The sequence below is a fragment of the Hibiscus syriacus genome, unplaced genomic scaffold (assembly GCF_006381635.1).
Source record: "Hibiscus syriacus cultivar Baekdansim isolate YM2019G1 unplaced genomic scaffold, ASM638163v2 tig00110788_pilon, whole genome shotgun sequence".
Classification (NCBI taxonomy): Eukaryota; Viridiplantae; Streptophyta; class Magnoliopsida; order Malvales; family Malvaceae; genus Hibiscus; species Hibiscus syriacus.
In genome coordinates, this window is record NW_024062863.1 from 2732688 (window position 1) to 2751640 (window position 18953).

An 18953-nucleotide genomic window follows, 5' to 3' on the forward strand; every position below is an offset into this window, starting at 1 on the left:
GGCATGTTATCAAATTTTGAATAAAACTATTTTTTTTGGATTAATCTGTATCAGAATTTTCAATCTTAGGTATTAATTTTGCTAAAAATATTCAAGTATTAAATAGGTCTCGAAAAAAATTACGTACCAATTAGATACTTAATAACAAAGTCAGTCAGGAATCTATTTTAAATATATATATAACCTTCAACGATTGACTGGATATGATATATTTAAAAAATGATTTGGATTAGGCTTTTTATTAATGTATGTAACATTTTCTAAGTTTAAATATTAGTTAGGTATCTAAAGTAAAATCCTTGAGTCCTATGAATTTAAATAAAAAAAATTAGCGTCAATTAGAGGTAGACACTTGTTTTAACCAAAAAATTTAAATACTTAAAATAAACAAAATATATAATTTAAACGCATATTTTTCAATTAACTAAGGATATAACAAAAAAAAATCTAAATACTTAAAATAAACAAAATGTACAATATAGACACATATTTTTCAATTAATTAAGGATAAAAGTATAGGAATCAGATTAGGACAAAAAATCTTCAAGTATCAAATCGAGAGAAGTGGAGAGATTCAGGGGCTAAATATAAAATTAAGCCATTTAATATTAGGATGCAGATTTTATTTTATTTTTACCCTAACGTGACAGTTAACCCCTGTTCTTGACGAACCCTAATTTAGGTGGTGTTGTCGCCCGGTCACTGTCTCTGCCACCGCTAGCCATCCAATTTTTTTCAACGTCACAAGCTTTAAAACTCAATGTAGATTTTTTTTTTCCAACTAGAGAAATGCATATTCGAATCAAAGTTCAACAGATTTCTTTGACCACATCACTTCAACAGCTTGAAACCCTATCCCACTCGCAAAAGATCGCTATTATCCTTTCGATTTCTCGACGGTTTTAACTTCTTCAGCTCCAACTGTATAGAGAAACGAAAAGTTTCAAGAGCCGCCCCCCCCCCCGCATGGAGGAAGGTGATAGAAGGATCAGTTATGGTGGGGAAAGCTCTTCGAGGGATTCGGCCGGTTCGCCATCACGGTTGTTAGCTAGCAGGAAAAGGTTCTCAATTGAGCTCAGGCCTGATGAGACCACGATAGTTTCTTGGAAGAGGCTAGTCAAAGGTTCTCAGTGCACGTCTCCTCCTTTGATTGCCCGAAAGACCGAGGATTCTCTGGTGAGAGCATTTGTTGGAACCCTATTTCAACTTAATTTATTGCTTCAATTTATCTATATATTTGGAAATATATTCTACGATTGGAGTTTGGAACTTTTTTTTAATTGTATGGATATACTATTTGGGTATGCTTGGATGGATTTGAATAGCAGTCCGTTGTCGGAATAGCTGCCTTTATATAGTGGTAAAGCTGTCCTCCGAAACCCTTTTTTCATAATCATGATGCAATGCAATCGAAAATGCGACCACAACCACAATTTAAATCTCTGTTTGGAGCAACATGTTTTAGGTATATTTGTGGTTCTTTGAAATGCATGAACCTTGATTTCTGTTAATCATTTTGCAAGTTGGGTTTTGGCCTTTGTATTTGTAGTTTTGTACCAAGGATTAACAGCTCATCCAGCAAATTGAAGGTCAACCAGTTTATCATGTTTCAATTTGGTTTCTCTTGTTCGTTTCTTTTGCTAGTACTTCAATTATATCTTGCAATGGTATTTTTTTATTGCATTACAGGTGGTTTTCATCTATTCCCAAGATATCTGAAGTTGTTAATTATCACTAAAAATGTTGGTTTGTTTATTTTCATGCAGGATGAATGTTTTCAAGACAGCAAGCCTACAGTTATACAGAATGGATTACTGGTAAATTCTAAGAAATTGGAATGCGTGTGAGTTCCTCCTCCCCGCCTTTGTTCAAGCATTCTTCTTTTTATATGTTTGGCTTCTTGGCTGTTGAGATGATCCAGGAAACAATAGTTGTTGGTTTTGCCCCCTCTAATCTGAAGTGTATACTAGTTGTGAAAGTTTCCTTTTATTAATTAATTCAAATTATTTAAAAGATAATATATTAATGATTAATATTTATTGCTTTCCTTAGCCATGATCTTGATTTCTACCATTCAAATTTTATGTAATGTATCAGACAAAATGACTCAATTTTAGTAAATGCGTAGTCATTGAAAGATACATTTGGCTTTGTAGTAGTTGCTTTCTTCCTTATATATATATATATATATATATATATATATATATATATATATATAGCATTTAACAACTTAACAAGAATATACTCCATAAAAGTCTGCTCTAGGCATAAGTTCTTGTATATCAGAATCTTGCGAGGATAGTGTCAACAAAATGACATTTTGTCCTAATCTAGCTAGGAATATAAGTTACAACCTTTAACTTTTTCAATATGAGCTATTATACTGAGCATGTAATCACTGATGGGTGAAGCATGCTTGTGTTTGGTTGCTGATTTTAAAGTTATTCATGCCTTACTTTGGAGAAGATAATTTAAGTTGATTGTCAATTTTACTCCTCTTTGTTGATATGTTGTTCTGGTCCAGAAATGAGCTTGTATTGTCGGTGGCTCAACAATCAAGAAAACGGAGTAAAAATACAGCCAAAGCTCAAGGAGAGAAAGTTCATGGTCATCTACCAAGTAAACAGTCGAAAGTGGAACAGGGGAGGACCGATTTTGAGGCAACCAGCACATTGCTTCAAGAAGAATCTTTTGTTCATTTGCAGAACTTAACAGATATGAGTCAACATGACAGGAAATACCATAAACTGTTGACTTATCCTGTAAGATCTTCAATTAAGAAACCTGCTAACATCGGAACCAAGTCCGAACACTCGTCACACGCGGGAATCTCGAATGATGATGCCTCTATGTCTCTACTAAATTCAAAGGATACCGGTCACTATAGGAGTGTAACCATCCACTCTAGCAATTTTGGAAATCATATAAACTCTGTAGCAACACACCAGAATTATCTGGGAAAAGAATATTGTAAACAACTTGAGTCTCCAGTGAGAGAACCGATGACTGGTGACATCAAGGAAGCAATTTCCACCAAAGTAGAGCCGAGGGAGAATGAGGCAACATGTGGTGAACTTCCGGATCTTAATCTTCCCGTTTGTCCTTCGCAACCCGTGGTAAGCAATTGTATCTCCAAATTTCAACAAGAACATATGAGGACTTGATCTCATTTTGTCAATTCTGACACTCTGTCGCAAGTAATTCAATTTTGAGGTGATTTTCATGTTTGACGTGCCTCTTTTTACATACTGATTCCACCTACAGTTAAATTACTATAATTAGCGATACCTGTAGATATTAATCTCATTCAATGATTAATAGAGCTACTTCCTCTAATGATGCGCACGCGCGCATGTGTGTATAATTATAGTTATTTATCACATCTCTGTGATATAAAAACAATCTCAAAGCTTTATTTACTAAGTTTTAGTTTAAAGGAATTGTGAGTTTGAATGTTATAAAATGCATTTGCTTATTATTTAGTGGCATTGAAGATTTATGAATAATTAAGTAAAAAATTTAGTAAATTGCTTCACATCTTATTATGTTAAGAGTATGTTTACAATTGAATTACTTTATGTTAAAAAGTTAAAATCAAATTATTTTATTTATTTATTGATATAATCATGTCACTTTACTATTAAGTGTATAACATACTTTTATTTTCTATTTATATTTTTGGTTACTCAACCATGAGTAAATTTATATTTTTGTCATTAAATTTTGTTTTTGAGTCAATTTCTTTTATATTTTTTTTCTAAATTTACATAGGTTGATGTGAGATCAATTTGCAGAGAATATTATTCTCATTTTTAGCTAATAAGAAGCTGGTTTTATACTTGTAAGAAATTTAAAAAGTATTCATAAAAATTCATTTACAATTAAAACTTAAATGACTAAATTGTTATTTTTGTTATCAAAATATAAATTTATCTAAAAAGTTATTGTCGCTATGCACATATTGGCCATAAATGAATTCTGAAAACATTTTCGTGTGCGAGGTCACTCTACGGTTCTGACTTTTTCTTGGCCCGGGGTAAAATTAAAAAAATTGGACCCTAATTTAAAAGAATATTAAAAATATGCAATATAAAATTTTAATTAATTTTTTATTAAATTAAATAAATATTAATTCATTACAATATCAAAAATGTCAAAAACAAATTTAAGCATATAAATACTTATAAAAAAAATTGTCTTCGAGCATTTCTTGATGCAAAATCATTGATGATAGTGTCAACATCAATGTTTTCCAATATATTTTTCTCAATATATAACATAGCTAGCCCATTCAATCTTTCTTGTGACATTGTTGACCTTAAGTAATTCTTCAATAATTTCAGCTTTGAAAAACTTCTTTCCGCGGATGCTACCGTTACCAGCATTGTTAATAAGATTCGATAAGCAATTGAAACATTAGGATAACAATCTCTAGCTTTAACAAACTCAATAACTTCAAGCGCTGACATGAATACATTTGGCAAAGTCAATTGCATCACTTTATTTTCAGAAAAAAAAAATCATCTACATCAACATCCGACAAATTATTATGAGAAAAAATAATCTTAAAATTATTACAACATTTTTTTAATAAGTCAATAAGAAATAAGTTTATGGGCTCTGCTTTTAATTTAATTTATTAATATTTATGAGCCCCGCTTTTAATTTAATATATTAATATAGTTTTTAACATTATGATGAGAACAATAAGTCAATAAGAAATAAGTTTATGAGCCCTCTTGTATTAATATAAGAAAATGATATATTAATATTTATGAGTCTTACTTTTAATTTAGTATATTAAAATATAATAAATTAATACAAATTAAAATTATGGGCCCTGGGTGGGAGCCCCTCTTACCCCTGCCCAGAGCCGGCCCTACACTTGCTCTTGCTGTTTCCCCTATTTATATATTCTATTTCATGGCTCTTTTTTCTCTCGAAAATACGCAATTCTAGGGAATTTTTGACTTAGGAATTTTCTTTTTGAATTTTATATTGAACAAAGTTAATGAAATGTGGAAATCATTTTTGTTCATGGCTGCAGTCCAAGAATAGAAGAGTTTCAGTGAGGAGCTGGAATGGCAAAATATGGGTTGATATTCGTGAATTTTATGTTAAGGATGGCAAACAGATGCCTGGCAAAAAAAGGTAAGAGGGACTTAGCATCAAAGCCCGCCCTTGCCAATGTTGCCTGCCCCAAACTATACATGATATTCTACCTTGAGATTACTGACTTTTTTTTTCATATTAATTTGGTTTATGGGTTCGATTTCCCACTGTTTTTTCATGCAATAGACTTCTCAAAGTTTGGAATCTCTGGGTGAGAGAACATTTTATTTATGATTTTTTTGTCAAAGTCTGGATCAGGTATGAATCACAAAGTTATGCTTTCTGTTATAATAATGATTTGGGGGGACATTTCACTCATCGTTTTTCTTCTGGTTCAGTGGAACGTTCTGCATGATCATGCCGAAGCAATCGACAAGGCATTTGCTGATAACTCATAGGAAGTAGACATGGTATACCCTGTACAAAAGATAATGGGAATCAAAGGTGTCACAGCATAGTTTTGTCTATCTTGGCTTATTTTTGATGTTGCCGAACTCTGACGGTTTTCAGTAGGTGGCCGACGGACAGTCGGACGGACATCCGTTTTGTGTAATTAGTTGTGTAGCTTTTAACTATTAGGCTAAAATATGTGATGTATTTTTCATGTTGGATGACCCCTCTTATCGTTTCCCGTTGAACCTTTCGGCTTATTTTTTCATGGTTTTGAACCACTGGCAGCTCCAAGTTATTTTGGCCTGAATATGATACAAGTAGTCTTCAAATGGAACGATAATACAGAAATCAAGTTCCCGGGTAACAAAAGTTGATGACAAAGGTTAAGGGCAGGAGCTTAGTCAATGCGTACATAATTAATACAATATAACAACATTATAACTTGTATCATACAAATTGTCTGCACTTATAGAACATCACAATACACAAAATAGAGGGACCTTAAATCCGAATGAGAAGTCGGCATTTTCGTCTTTTGGTTTCAACCACCAGAACAAAAGTCACCTTTTCAGAAGTTCTCTAATAATAAAAAAATCAACACATTCGAAGCCAATCAATCTGACGTAGCAAGGGCTGATTGCAACACATCTTCGAGATATTTTTCAGCAGCAGCATACTGCCTTTTCTTGTCCTCAATTGCTAAGGCAGCTAAAGCTTTATCCTGCATAACAAGAAAATGGCAATAATGAGCTTGTTAGAGTAGCTTCCCTCACTATCGGTGAGGACATAATTAGAGCACCGTAAAAGGAGTTGCAGCTCCAAAATAAGTACCAAAGAGAAACATACTACGTCAAAGGCACATATATAGAAACAAGCAGCCTAATCTAAAACATCCCAGACAAGGACGACAACAAAATTGAACATAGACCAGATGAATAAACATCATCTGTATTACGACTCATTGACATGTGTTACACGTGGAAAAAGTGTGTGTACTTGTGTTTTTAACAAGAAAATTAAACATAGATTCTGTTCATTTGTTATATCAATGCCATGAATGATATTGAGAATGAAATATACAGAAAAGATTATGTGAAGCTTCACTATAAATATGCATGGCAACCTCATACATCAACAATACATTTTAACCATTGTAGCTTTACACAAGACATGACGGCTAATGAACCCAGTTGGACTAGAGGACTCTCGAATCGGTACCAAAGAGTTTGATATAGGAAACAAACACCAAGTATAATGGAGTAGAAATTTTTTATATGTGTAGGAAAAAACATGAACATCAAAGCATGATAATGCTCCAATGGCAACCGTAATAACATATTACCGGAGGCAGGTCCTGGTAACTCCTCAAAGTATCTAAGATGGGCTTGGTCTTCTTCTCTAAATCTTTCCTGTGCTCAGCCATTTCCACCAACACCCCATGATTAATTTCAGGTGAGTAGCCCACGCGATTTAGTAATGCCTGTCAAACAAGATTAAGCATAAATGAAATGCAGAAAGAATTCATGCAACATATAGGTGATAATTTGATCACCGAAATCTTCAATAAATTAACAATAAGGAAAAAAAAAACAAAAACAGCTACATCCTTGCTTCATAATTCTTAAATCAACCAAATATATTGATGTAATGTAGATTATCTTTTCAAAATAACTGGTGTGTTAAGAACAAATATCTTCCTGGATAATGAATAATTTACAGGATGCTTAGAAATATCAACCTTGTAATCTTCTTCTCTTTAACCTCTGTCTACTGCTAAGGTACCTCAACCAGGCATGCTGTTTCTGGGTTTAAAACAGAATATAATACACTAAATTCCAGCTCTACCTATATATAAAATTTGAAGTTACCTTTTCAACCCATTTTATTCATCTGCAAATTTGAATTGTAATAAAAGGTTCTTTTATTACATTGAATTGTCATATCTACATTTCTATATGGCATTCATAAACTTTAAACCAGCCACCAGTCATCTACAATACAAATCATGAATATCCAAGTTTCATCAACTTATGGCAATGCCAGCTTCTCTTCCATCCATTAGTTTACTTTTTTAGTCGGTAAATAGATCATATCATGGCCTAACAGCTTAAATTTCAGGAACTAGTTCTGCATCTTAATGCTTCCTGGAAAATAATAATAATAACACAAATGGATCACACCTTATAATTGTTATACTGTTGCATGTACTGTCGCTCCTTTGATGCCATAACTCCCAAGTTCGTTTTCCAATTTTCCATTTGAGCATCACATGGAGCCACATCATCTTCTAGTTGAGCTAATGTCCTACATAAAAAATGCAACTTCTCAATTAAAAAAACCATATAGATTCAAACAAAGAGCTCAATTAGGGGCCGAAAGCACAAGTTTTACCTTTTCAAATAGGTTAGCCTTGCAATTGCTTTTCGAGTATACTCCAGAAGAGTTTTGGACTCTTTGTGCACTTTAGCTCTCTTCTCATCTACCCCAGTTTTTCTCAAAGAAATATCACCCATTGCTACAAGAAAACTAGATTCCATTTTTTTCCCAATCTCATTAAATTTCCAAATATAATACATGAAAATCAACATGGTAAATCGAAACCAACCCACCTACTAAGTTCGGTGTCCCGAATATTCAATAAATTAGCAACATTTGCCAGAACTTGCGCCGACGCAACCACATTAGACGGCAAACTCTCCTGCGCTAATCCGACGCTCTCCAATATCTCTCTAATTCGTGCAGCTATAAAGAAAATATAGTTTTAGGAATAACAAGATAAAATTGTTTAAATTAGATGGACAGAACTCAATTAAACAAATTGGGGACCTTGAGAACGGTATTCGGCGGCTTTCTGGCGAAAATCATTGGCGACAATGTTGGCAGCTTGAGTCTTGGCCTGCGAGACGGTAGTCAGATTATACAGATGGGCAATGCTTCGCGAAGTGTATTCGAAATCGGGGACCTCTTTCCCGACGGCATCGAATTGAGCCGCCAGCCACGCCTTCACTTCCGCAATTCGAGCAGCTTCGGATCCTCCGCCCTTCGTTGCATCCGTTACCACCGGATCGCCCACTCCGGATATCGTTTCATTCATTTTTTTAAAGCAGTGAGTCGGAAGCGAGTGCTGCTGAATCTGATTTTGAACAAGAAGGCGGATAGATAATCAGGAAAATATATATATTTAAAAGCCCCTTCCAAAATGTTTCCGGTCAAAACTTTTCAATTTGCACATTTACTCCTTATTTGATTCAAAATAATATTTTATCCCTTTATATTGAAAACTGACATTTTACTTTAGTTACAAAGAATTTCATCTTCAAATATTAAAGGGTAAGCGATGCAAATAGTCTCCTTTGTTTTTTATGAGACCGAATTTGGTTATTAATTTAAAAATTAAATGTACATGGTCTCTAACATAATTGATCTGTTCGATTTTAGTCTCTAACATTATCGATTCGTTCGATTTTAGTCCCTCATCTGTTAACCCTCGTTCAATTTTAGTCCCTCAGTCGTTAACTCCTATTCGATTTTAGTCCCTCAGCTATGTCATATATTCGTTAAGGGTTAACGATAGAGATACTTAAACCAGACGAATCAATAATGTTAAGGATTATTTACCCTTAATTTTTAAATTGGTACCAAAATCGGACAGACCCTAAACAAAAAGGACTATTCACATAGTTTACATAATATTTAAATTGTTAATTTATATAAAGGTATTGTCTATCAAGTTTTGTTAGTTCTCTGAGGTTAGTGATTTAGGAGCTAAACTAATAAATTAAGATCCCCCACAAAATTAGAAGAAAATTCACGATGTTTTTTCATAAATTTATACGAAAGATGTTATGTTACAATAATGTTAAATAATGCACTATAGATTGACTAAAAAGTTAATTTCAAAAAGTTAAATAATGAAATTGAATATTTTTAAGATTGAGTGACCAAACCAAATTTAATGACTAAAACCAGTATATTTTTTGTATAAATACCATTTTATATAATTCTCTCACTAATATTACATACATTATTTATGATAAATGTTTAAATAAATATGTAAGCTTTAGAAGTTATTCTGATAAAAGCAGAATCTTTTCAAAATAATCAAATAAATATTTATATTTTTGTATCTGTTTAAAAGTAATGTTTTTAAATTTGTTCAAATAAAGGGTCGATCTTTTGAAAATATTTTTAAAATAAGGGCCCTCATTTGAAGGATTAGAAAACATTAGATCATTGTCTCAACAGACTAAAAAATATTAGGCTCTTATTTGAATTTATTTTAAATGCTAGATTATTATTTGAGTATATTCAAGAGTGTTAGGTCCTTATTTGATATTATAAAAGATTATGACTTTTAGATGAGTGTTTTTGAAAATAGTAGACCCTTATCTAAATATTGAACTAATTATTTATTTCTGAATGAAAATACTCCCATGAAAATTACAGCTTAACTTTGCCAGCAAGCATAAAAGCCTTATAAGCGATTGATCTTACCAAATGAGACCCACCCCAGGCACTCTCAAAGTCTTTCACAACATTTTCCGACAACAAATCCACACCTTTATCTTTCGCCGTCACCACCGCCGACCAAGATCTCAACATCCTCAAAAACCCCTCGAACGACAGTTTCTTAGGAATGTCCAACGCCAACGGCTCCCCCTCTGATCCCAAACCAACGCTTTCGAACGGAAAAGGCAGCGTCTTGTACCCGTCGAAGAGGTACTGGATTCTAGGGTTCCAATAAGGAAGCGTGGTGTCGTGAAATCGCTTCATCACGGGATCGAACGTCGGGCTGACGACGACGTCGTTGTAGCACCAGACGGCGAGGACGCCGCCAGGCCTGCGTAAAAGTCTGGTCACCAGAGAGTAGAATTTGGGAAGATCGAACCAGTGGATTGCTTGGGCGGTTGGGCCACGGTGATTAAATCGACCGAGTTTTCGCCGCCTATTAAAGATAGTAATTCCTCGTCGGATATTGACGACGGGGTATACACGTATTTGACCTTCGGGTGTGGGATCGCGTACTGTAATTGGGATTCACTCACATCGATCCCGATCACTCGATCATAGTGGTCGGCGACCTGAAAGAATCGGAAACATCACTGATTCTTAATCCGATCACACGATTTTCAGAGAAGAAAAACAGTAACAAAAAAACTTACACCAATAGCAGCTTGACCACTGCCGGTGCCGACATCCCAAGCTAGAGAGTGGCGGGGAGTGCAAGCGGCGAGCATCGAGTACCAGTCGGAGGGATACGTTGGCCTTGCATCGGAGTAAAGGTCTGCTTGCTTGTCGAACAATCCTGCCATCTTCCCGGATCTGGCGTTTGACGGAGTTAGATGAGAATGATGAATTTCTTTTTGATACAATGGAGATGTTAAAGAATCATAAACTATCATGGCCAAAATAAAAATATATGCAGATTATATTAAAGAATTGTATACCAATATATTATTATTATTATTATATTGAGATTTTGTATACCAATATAGAATACGGATTCCATTCATGTTCAAGACGTGAACCACCAAAATTATTTATTTCTAGTTTGATTTTAAATTTATCTCCCAAAAATTATGAAAGATGTTTCCATATTCGTTGTAAATTTATTTTGAATATTTATTTAGATAAAGTACACAAATGGTCTCTCGATTATAATATGTTATTTTATTGAGTTACTCAATTATTAAAAGTTATAAAATGGTCATCCTACTATAAGAAGTTGTTTTGTTGAGTCCATCGGCTATTAAAAGTTGTAAATGGTCATCCGACTATTCATTATGTTCTAAATTTATCCTTTTTCGTTAAGAAATTGATGACAGTCTAAGTTGAATATTAACGCGCTGACTAAGACATGATAAAATATGATCTCATAATCTCAAACAAAACAATATCATATAGTTGGGTGATCATTTGTATACTTTATTATGTTTATTTTTACTTTAATTGTTGACATCTAATCAATTAACTAATTAAATCAAATATAAAAAATCAATATAAAATTGACAATAAAACCAAAATTAAACATTTAATCATAAATAAATTTATTGATAATTTGATTAGACGTCTAATTAGTGGTGTACATAAATTATTAATATGCTTCTATTTGGTAGATTTGTAAGAAAATCATAAATATTAAAAAAAAAAAGTGATAAATTTTAACGAGTTTAAATATCATTTATAATTTTTTAATAAGTTTAATAATTATTTTATACTAATTTAATAAAATTTAATAACTATTTTTATAACAATTCAATCATTTTGATTAATATTTTATAACTTTTAAAAATTCAATAATCAAAATCATCATTTTAACATATATTATTGTTTATTTATATTATTTACCCTAAAAATTAACGGAAACGAAGAATATTTTGGTTCCACAAAGAATATGTGTTCTTTTCATGAGACGTGAACATCAACGTAAACCGAACATTGTTGTCTTTCTCTCTATTGTTCCTTGAAATATTAACAAACGTTAACCATAATTTACGCGTGAACGAGCCTTTGAACATATTTGTCTGAATAATACCGATTCTTTTGTAGATTTCCCCAAATGACAACTTTATCAAGCTGTTAGCCGGACGTGCATATGGACCATAGCTTGCATTTTGTTTGTCTTCACCGTCGCCGGAGGTGGCTGCCTCTTGGCTTATGTTACCGTTCCCGAATATCAATCCTCGGACTTGCTTCCCGTTCTTGGTATCTCTTCGTTTGCATGCCTTGGACGTTCTGGATCGTAACTGCACGATGTATCGTTTATTGTTGTGGGCGTTCTGGTTCAGGATGGTATTAGGTAGCTTGTACGCTCGTAACTCTGCCAAAGTTCCCGACGACGGCAATGCTGAAGTTGTTGATGTGAAATCTAATAAGAATGATGGTGAAACTAAAGATATCTAATGCTTATTGAAATGGGTTTGACTTCATCAATGGAATCGTTATTGTAGATAATTATACTTAAGCTTTAAAGGTCGAAATTGTCAGGGTCGAAGCTAGGAAATTAATATTGGATTGAGGTAAATTTATAAAATTTTGAAAAATCAAAGCTAAAAATATATTTTCAAAGGACTAAAATTGAATTATTGATAATTGAGAGGGATTAAAGTTGCTGTTATTATTTAACTTAAGGAGGGCCATAGATCACTTCATGCCCCTATCTATTCTCCTATTTTGTGAGTAGCTATATACAAGTTCTAATTAAATCTAAAGTGGTTCTAAAGATATACTTAATTTTTATTTCAAATATATTAATTTTTTAATTATTCAATTTGACATTTAATATTATTTTTTGCTAACTTCTATAAAAAAAACCCCTTAATTAAGCATGTTCATTCTTTTAAACTTAAAATTGAAGGCTTAATTTATTTATTTATTTATTTCCGTAGATAAGAAAAACTCTAATTATTAGATTTGTATACTTGTATGTACAGTATTCGAACTCAATACCTAAATAGATAACAATAAATCTCTTAACTACTAAAAACCCATGAAAGAGAACTTTTCACTAACAGTGTATTGAATAATAATTTATTGATTTATTAATACATGCAAAAGCAATTTGGTTTATAGTTTATTTATTGATTTTATTAAACATGAGATATGCTTTATAGTTTATAAATATCACCATCACTGGAAAGTTAAGGGACTAGTAGGAGCTTTGCCCTAATATGGTAAAGCTCCTACTCACCATATAATATTACATGCATGGTGAAATTAAGGTGAAATTAAAATTTGCTTACACTTGTAATTTATGTAAAACTACATAGAAAAAACATGTATATATGAAAATTAGTAATAACAATATTTTAATGTATATATATGAACTTAATTAACATTGCATATGAATGTAGTTGAAGAAGACTGGACAGGAAATCCAGTTGTTCTTACCAATGTCCGACAGAATCAAATTCATGCTACTGTAATTGCTTTTGAAAGGAATTGGAAGAGAAAGGCAAAGGAAATGGTTGGTCCGAGGGAACAAAAGAAGGGTGATGATGATGAGACAAAACATTTAACGTAGAATATACATTGTTGTTGTTGAAACCTAAATTCTGTTCATATCCCGATGGTTGTTGCCGGAGATTCTGTTGTTTTTGCAGCTCTGGTTTTTGTTGCTTTGGGAACACAACCTTCTCCCCTTCGATGTCTCTATATTTGCTTAGGGACAGTTTCAAGGGTCCGACGTATTCTTCGAACCCTAACGTGGAGATCGCCCATATGATGTCATCTCCGTTTATCGTCTTCCTTTTCTCCCTTTGGCATTTGTCCGAGGCTTCTCCGGTGAAGAAGCTGATTAACGCCGACACACATTCTTGAATCGTTTCCTTTGCTTCTTTGGAGATCTTCCCGTTGCTCGGTGTCAATTTCTTCAAAATCCTACTAACATTTGCTATAGGTAGGAAACGGTCTTGTTCTTTATTTTTTGTTGTTGATATGATTATTATTGGTATTGACGGTGCTATCATTACGTGTTACACGTGGGCTTTCGGGTTTGTTAGTCTATGTGTCACGTTTGCGTGATTAAGCTCGTCATCCATTTTTTTTAGGATAAAAAATCTCCCACAATGCTTTTAAGAGAGAATTATTATTGGTTTAATTTAGGGGTGAAATAGATGGAAACATTTGCAAGAAAGTAGGGCGGTGAAGGTGAAACTAAAACAATGCCTTATTTCAACCAAGTGAGTCCTCGGGACTCGCTCGTCGTGTATGTGAAATTGCTATGACTATGACTAGATCTCATTGACAAATCATTGCCTTCTCGTTGGGGAAGTGTAATTGAAATTTCACACGTTTATTATGGTTAAATTAATACTTTTCGGGAGAGTTATAAATGGATCGGTTCAAAATCAATGAATTTATTGAGGTTTCTATGGTAAAGGAGAATGTTATTTTCTTTAAAAGATTCGAGTTCGAATAATTACGTTTATATTGTGTGTTATCAATTAGTTAAGAAAATTTTGAACATATATTACCTTATAATCACTCCAAGTTATAAAAAAAAGTTAGAAGATTGAAAAATCGATTTAAATCATAATTTATCTATTTAGATCGACTTCACATTGATTTAAAGTCAAATTTGGTTAAAATTATTTTTCAGGTTTTTGTCCTGACTAATCTAGATAAATTTGTATTGTACATTTGACTTTGGTGGATGAGTCTTCTAATAAAGATTTTATGTGTATACAAGTTTTAAATTTGGGATCTACTTAAACGATACCAAATTACTTTTTTTTTGCTCAACTTGAACCAACCCCATTGTTAAAATTTTATATATTATTATATATTATAAGTATATTAAATTTTTTAAAAGTATATAAAATTAATTCGGTTATGAAAGTTCATAACTAATAACTGACCAAATTAATCTTCTTTAATCATCTATAAAACTAAACTGGTCATTATTATCGACTTTACTCGACTAATTTGAGTAAAATCTATTAATTAAATCAATTGATAAACAAAAATTGGAGCTTGAACAATAGTTATTCAAGGATGTACCAAAGAGAATCATTGGAGGTCGTTGCACTCTCTAAAATTTTAAATTTTTAATATAATTTAGTTTTTTACATATGTATTTGATCGACCTCGACAACCAGAGCCTTGAAATTACACCTACGTGCTCGTAAACCATAGCACAGTCAAAGGGCTAAGCAGATGACCAATAGCACATTATGGCTCATACTGGAAACGGGGACATAGGTTGCTGCACATCAAGGAAAATACTGATACCAACCTCTTTTTAACCATGAAGAAGCTCCAAAGATCGCGGATAGGTACTAAATAATTCACACCAATCATGATATAGACCAAACAGACCTCTTTCATATATTATCGGAAGTATGTCTGGAGAGTCGATCGGGACGACATTCATGACCCATAAATTCTTATCTTTGAGTGCTGCAGCAAATCTGAGAGGAAACCGTAGTCGGAATCCAGGAAAAGGTGATGAAACAACAACATAACAAAAGGTGAAACGAGGTCGAATCGTTGTAACCGTTGCTTACCCTCCATAAATAGCGCTCTTGTCCATGACATTTCGGGCATATGATCAGTCTATTCCCATACTGTTTATGTATGACTTGGTGACTCGACTTTTCCAGTACTCACTGTCAGCAGTAAAATCCTCCGGTGCTGCTTTACCGTAAACTCCGACTTGGGAACTCGACAACCAATAAGGTGGTTTTTCCAACCTTTCTGGCCATTGGTCAGGCCACTTAGACCCACGTTCTGATGTATCTACAGGCACTTTGTGCATGCATGTTTGCAGTGACACATTCCTATAGATAGAATCAAATTAAATGGTTGTTTGGGTAGCTATATTGCAAGAGAAACATATTTATGCTAAAGTAATAACGAAAAGATCTACAAGTCAACCAGATAGTTCTTCTGCCTAATTTACAAAAAGAGCATTTGAAATTTTGAATACCTTACTCAAAGAATGCAAGTTAGCATATTGTTTACTGCTTAGTGGATATTTCTGGTGTTATCTTAGAATGAGGTACTAGAAATGGTTTTAGTCAGAATATAGTTTTTACATCCGAGTTAAAAAAGGGGGGGGGGAGGAGGGGATGTATTACCAAGCCGCGTTTGGATCATCAGACTCGGGACATAGTGGAGGCTCTTGTTGTGACCTTTGCTCGTAACAGTCATTAGATTTAGGCTTTCTAAATGTTTCTATAGCCATCTTATTTACTGGTTCCATTTTAGTTTTGTTTAAAAACTCCCAGCACATAGATTTCGTTTGTTCAATCATAGCTGCTCAAAATCCACAAATAAATTCAGCAGGAGTAAGACACAATAGAGTTCTCATACAAGACCAGAAAAAGTACAATGGAATTACGTACCTTTCCAGATTTCAACATTTTCACCTTTTCTCCGATAAACACGAGTAGCAGACCACACAAAGAAACCACCAGGTCGCAGCAAACGGTTGAGCTCCAAGAGGAGTTTACCAACTGCATATTGCTAAGACAAGCAAATATTCAAGCACAGCCAGATTCATAAAATGCATTGCACTGGTTGATTAACGACTTGAAGACAACTCGTAATTAAAATTTTATGGAGGAGCTTGTAATATACCTTCTATGTGTCATGACACTCTACATCGTGCACAGTGAACAACATCAAATGCACTGCTAGGGTAGGGAAGTCTCTTAGTACCCATCACAGTAGACACAGCAGGAATTCCCCTTTAAAGTGCGAATTGTACTTGAGCTTCGTGTTTATCTTTTGGTGCTAAGGACATAGTGAGTACATTTCTTTCAAAAAGATAACCCCCAAAGCTGGCAACCCCACATCCAACATCCAATATTACATGAGAGCGTTTTCCCCACGCTATATCAGGAACAGACTGCAGAAGTAACCAAACATCAAGGGTAAGTTGATAGAAAATGCAGGAGAGGAAAAGATTGGAATGCAACAGGTAATTCCATGAGTGGTGAACAAGCATTCATATTAAAACAAATCAAATATTTGTAGCAGATATAGACTGTCTGGAAAGAAATGAAACAGATATATCATATGTGCACACAGCCACACGCTCAAACATTTCCAACCACCTTTTGTATGAAGTCAATTAATGAAGTGCACCTCTCCTAAACTTGGTTCCACCACTAGGAAATGAGTAATTCCCGGAAATTTCCAACCAATTCTGACCCCCTTTAAATTTTACTAGTTGGGAATGGGGAACATTTCTATACCAAATCTGCGGCAGGATGGAAGCTTTTGTTAATTTATCTTATCAAGAACAAAATCAATTTGAATAGTTAAACCAGCACATGTTAGGTTCAAGTACCTTGTCCCTACTTTTCGGTATCCTTTAGGAAGAGGAACAATGCAGGTTGATGATACTTCAGGACAGTGCCTCTCTTGATGTTCATAATGTTTGGTACTATGGAGATTCCTGATGGACTCACAATTGTCGAGGCATGGGATAAAATCAGTCCCGGCAGTCGAATTGCAAAGCATCCAAGTATATTCCTTTGGTGACGAGTATGATGACTGGGCATTTTTTTTTCATTTTTTGATTCTACCGCCTGAGTAGAGAACAATCCATTCAGAATCTTGGGTTCCTTCATAAGCTCAGGCTGAGCACCAGATGGGAAAACTTCATTCGAGTGTTTTGCACTTGACCATCAGAGCTTTCTGACTGAACTCCAGATGGGAAAACTTCATTTGAGCTCGGCTTTTTCACTTGACCATCAGAGCTTTCAGACTGAGCATCAGATGGAAAAACTTCATCTGAGCTCTTCTTTTTCACCTGACCATCAGAGCTTTTAGTCAGCATATTTATCTACCTTATCCCCTTTAGTCCAAGGGGAGCTTTCATTGCGTTTCTTTTCAGCATCTTCAGAATCTGTTTCTTGTCATTCTCATTTGAAAAAGGTTTCTCATTGCTGTTTTCTGACCTTTGTCCACCCAGATTCTCACCGCTGTCATTGTTTTTTACTCCACCTTCAGGATTGGATTGCTCATTATCCTTCTTAGATTTCTCAGACGAAGTATTGGATTGCTCATTATCCTTCCTAGGCTTCTCCAACTTAGTCTCTTCAGTGTTCTCATTATTTTCTTTTGCGTTGAAGTTGGTTTTGCCATCATCTTTAGCTTTTGTTGTGAAAAATTACAACATGCCTGTCTTTTGGCTTGTGTTGAAGGATGGTCCTTTTACTTGACCACTGTAATTTCGTTATTGTGGCCTTATATCAATGTTAGTGTTGTGTTTTTTTCTTAAAAGATTGATTTGTTGAAGATTAAGACATTATACTCTCGGGATGAAGAAGCCTTATTTTCTGGAGTTTACTCGACGATGATTTGTTTATTTTAATCAATATTAATCTTGTACATAAATTGACAGTCAATTATTATATAGACATAAGCATTGACACTTCATCCAGACTCGGTGAATTTTAACCCGACTTGATATGATCAAATTAAATTTTTATTTTAAAATTTTAGATTCGAGTTCAAATCAAATCATGTTATTTTAAAGTTGACTTCAGATCATATTAAATTTGAATATAAAAATCTAATCTTTTTAATCGAATTTGAGTGAATCAAAACTAGTCCAAACCTATTATCATCCTTACTAAGATGTTACTAATGGTTCCCTTTGTTTATTTGTATGTTTTAGGTTATGTAGAACTTGATATGTCTTTGGACTGTTTTGTCTCATCTAAATATTTATTTACAAATGAATACTTATTCATTTGATATATATATATATATATATATATATTTGATTTTACATTATAATAAATAATAGAAAAAAATCGTAAAAGCAAAAATTAAATCCAATCCGAAGGAATTTTTGACGTCCGGAAGAACACATATAAACTCACTACTCTCTTTTATAAATGAAACTAAACAGAGTGAAACGAGAAGGCAAAGAAAGAGCAGAGACTGCTACAAAACGCCCAAAAGGGAAAAAAAGGATTTTTGGAAATAAA

General features: G+C 33.7%; 2 protein-coding genes and 3 pseudogenes across 2 annotated transcripts; 1 reads left to right on the forward strand and 4 right to left on the reverse strand.

The window, feature by feature from the left end:
- Positions 1-683: 683 nt before the first annotated feature.
- LOC120140715 lies at positions 684-3230 on the forward strand. The gene is made up of 3 exons (XM_039155704.1): positions 684-1176; positions 1767-1843; positions 2525-3230. Exons 1-3 carry the CDS (start codon positions 967-969, stop codon positions 3162-3164), a joined length of 927 nt encoding a protein of 308 aa, XP_039011635.1. The 5' UTR covers positions 684-966; the 3' UTR covers positions 3165-3230.
- Positions 3231-5905: 2675 nt separating this feature from the next.
- On the reverse strand, positions 5906-8646 carry LOC120140697 (AUGMIN subunit 1). Its single transcript, XM_039155674.1, has 6 exons — positions 8332-8646; positions 8115-8247; positions 7897-8031; positions 7686-7809; positions 6848-6985; positions 5906-6226 (listed from the first exon to the last, which is right to left on the reverse strand). Exons 1-6 carry the CDS (start codon positions 8597-8599, stop codon positions 6119-6121), a joined length of 906 nt encoding a protein of 301 aa, XP_039011605.1. The 5' UTR covers positions 8600-8646; the 3' UTR covers positions 5906-6118.
- A 1288-nt stretch (positions 8647-9934) lies between these two features.
- Positions 9935-10862, reverse strand: LOC120140716 (annotated as a pseudogene).
- Positions 10863-13391: 2529 nt separating this feature from the next.
- On the reverse strand, positions 13392-15139 carry LOC120140969 (annotated as a pseudogene).
- A 108-nt stretch (positions 15140-15247) lies between these two features.
- Positions 15248-18587, reverse strand: LOC120140970 (annotated as a pseudogene).
- Between the last annotated feature and the right edge of the window lie 366 nt (positions 18588-18953).

What these genes read in the sequence shown, in the direction of transcription:
- LOC120140697 (XM_039155674.1), bottom strand. Translation starts at nt 8,599, where the DNA reads ATGAATGAAACGATATCCGGAGTGGGCGATCCGGTGGTAACGGATGCA. An exon ending in CGCCGAATACCGTTCTCAAG is followed by an intron (nt 8,248 to 8,331) that starts GTCCCCAATTTG and finishes TTTTCTTTATAG; the next exon opens with CTGCACGAATTAGAGAGATA. An exon ending in GTTACCAGGACCTGCCTCCG is followed by an intron (nt 6,227 to 6,847) that starts GTAATATGTTAT and finishes CTTGTTATGCAG; the next exon opens with GATAAAGCTTTAGCTGCCTT.
- LOC120140715 (XM_039155704.1), top strand. Translation starts at nt 967, where the DNA reads ATGGAGGAAGGTGATAGAAGGATCAGTTATGGTGGGGAAAGCTCTTCG. An exon ending in GAAAGACCGAGGATTCTCTG is followed by an intron (nt 1,177 to 1,766) that starts GTGAGAGCATTT and finishes ATTTTCATGCAG; the next exon opens with GATGAATGTTTTCAAGACAG. An exon ending in TCTAAGAAATTGGAATGCGT is followed by an intron (nt 1,844 to 2,524) that starts GTGAGTTCCTCC and finishes GTTCTGGTCCAG; the next exon opens with AAATGAGCTTGTATTGTCGG.